Source organism: Terrapene carolina, unplaced genomic scaffold, assembly GCF_002925995.2.
Source record: "Terrapene carolina triunguis isolate 2854851 unplaced genomic scaffold, T_m_triunguis-2.0 Scaffold32720, whole genome shotgun sequence".
NCBI classification, from domain to species: Eukaryota; Metazoa; Chordata; order Testudines; family Emydidae; genus Terrapene; species Terrapene triunguis.
This window is the reverse complement of record NW_020697071.1, coordinates 1-1,730: the sequence shown is the minus strand read 5'-3', so window position 1 is coordinate 1,730 and position 1,730 is coordinate 1. Positions and strand designations below refer to the sequence as shown.

At 74.5% G+C, this 1,730-nt stretch overlaps 1 protein-coding gene across 1 annotated transcript; it reads left to right on the top strand.

Moving 5' to 3' along the window:
• Nucleotides 1–6: 6 nt before the first annotated feature.
• On the top strand, nucleotides 7–1,619 carry LOC112118076 (host cell factor 1-like; the record flags this gene model as incomplete). The annotated part of the gene is made up of 5 exons (XM_029914165.1): nucleotides 7–40; nucleotides 101–280; nucleotides 608–961; nucleotides 1,188–1,348; nucleotides 1,422–1,619. Coding segments are annotated over 5 exons (927 nt in total), but the record flags the coding sequence as incomplete, so codon positions are not given.
• Nucleotides 1,620–1,730: the final 111 nt, after the last annotated feature.

The following is a 1,730-nucleotide window of genomic DNA, read 5'->3' as shown; positions in this document are numbered from 1 at the left end:
CCCCTGCCCCGCACGAACACACTGGCCTGCCTCAACCTGGGTAAGGGGCCCCCCCGCGACCCCCCTGCTGGTACCAGACCCCCCTGGCCCCTCCCCACAGACTCCATGGCTTGGGAGCCCATCCTCATGGACACGCTGGAGGACAACATCCCGCGGGCCCGGGCGGGGCACTGCGCCGTCTCCATCAACACCCGCCTCTACATCTGGAGCGGGCGCGACGGCTACCGCAAGGCCTGGAACAACCAGGTGTGCTGCAAGGACCTCTGGTACCTGGAGACCGGTGAGTGCCGGGCCCCAGGGGGGGCGTTTGTAGACAGCTCGGCCTGAAGCGACCGCGGGAAGCGGAGAGTCGCCCGGCGCAGAGCAGGGTCCCCCGGGGGTGGAGGGTGGGAGAGCAGGGTCCCCAGGCGTGGGGGGGAGGCGGGCGGAGAGTCGCCCGGCACAGAGCAGGGTCCCCGGGGGGGAGGGGGCGGGCGGAGAGCAGGGTCCCTGGGCGCGGGGGGCTGGGGGATCTGGGGCCGGGGGGAAATGCCCGGCAGGGGGGCGGCTGGGAGATCTGGGGGTGGCTGGGGGGGTGCCAGTGTCTGACCCCTGCCTCTGCCCCCAGAGAAGCCCCCGGCCCCCTCGCGGGTGCAGCTGGTTCGGGCCAACACCAACTCACTGGAGGTGAGCTGGGGCTCGGTGCCCACGGCCGACACCTACCTGCTGCAGCTGCAGAAGTACGACATCCCAGCGGCTGCCTCGCCCGCCCCCGCCCCGGTGCCCTCCGTGCCCGCCAACCCGCCCAAGAGCCCTGCCCCGGCCGCCGCCGCGCCCGCCCCAGCCGCCAGTCAGCCCCTGGCCCAGATGGGCATCACCCTGCTGCCCCAGGCCGCCGCCCCCACGCCCACCACCACCATCCAGCTGCTACCCTCCGTGTCCGGCACGCCCCTGTCCGTGGCCAGCCCCGCACGCACGCAGGGTGAGTGGTGCCGGCCTCAGCCCTGGGCGGGGGGCCCGGACTCCCTTTGGGGGGAATGGGGGGGAGCAGGGGCCTGGACTCCCTTTGGGGGAGCGGGGGGGGTGGGGGGGGCCGGACTCCCGTGGGGGGCGGGGGAGGGGCCCAGCCTCCCACTGGGGGGATGGGCAGGGGCCCATTGGGGGGCGGGGGTCTCCCTCCCCCTCTCACGCTGCCCTTGCCCCGGCAGGTGTCCCGGCCGTGCTGAAGGTGACAGGCCCCCAGGCGCCCCCAGGGCCCCCCCTGGTGACGGTGCGCTCGGCCGGGCAGGCGGGCAAGGCCCCGGTGACGGTGACCTCGCTGCCGGCCGGCGTGCGCATGGTGGTGCCCACGCAGAGCACGCAGGGCACGGTAAGTAACCTGTGCCGGGGGGGTTCCGGGTCCCGCCTGCAGGGCGCCCCTGACCGCTTCCCTCTGCCCCCAGGTGATCGGCAGCAGCCCCCAGATGAGCGGTATGGCCGCCCTGGCAGCCGCCGCCGCCGCCACACAGAAAATTCCCCCCTCCTCCGCGCCCACCATGCTGAGCGTGCCGGCCGGCGCCACCATCGTCAAGACCGTTGCCGTCTCCCCGGGCACGGCCACGCTGCCCAGCACCGTCAAGGTGGCCTCCTCCCCCGTCATGGTAAGAGATGCCCGGCCCCGCAGCCCTGCCCCAGAGCCGGGGAGAGAACCCAGGATCCTGGCTCCCAGCCCCCCTGCTCTGACCCACCAGCCCCCACTCCCCTCCCAGAGC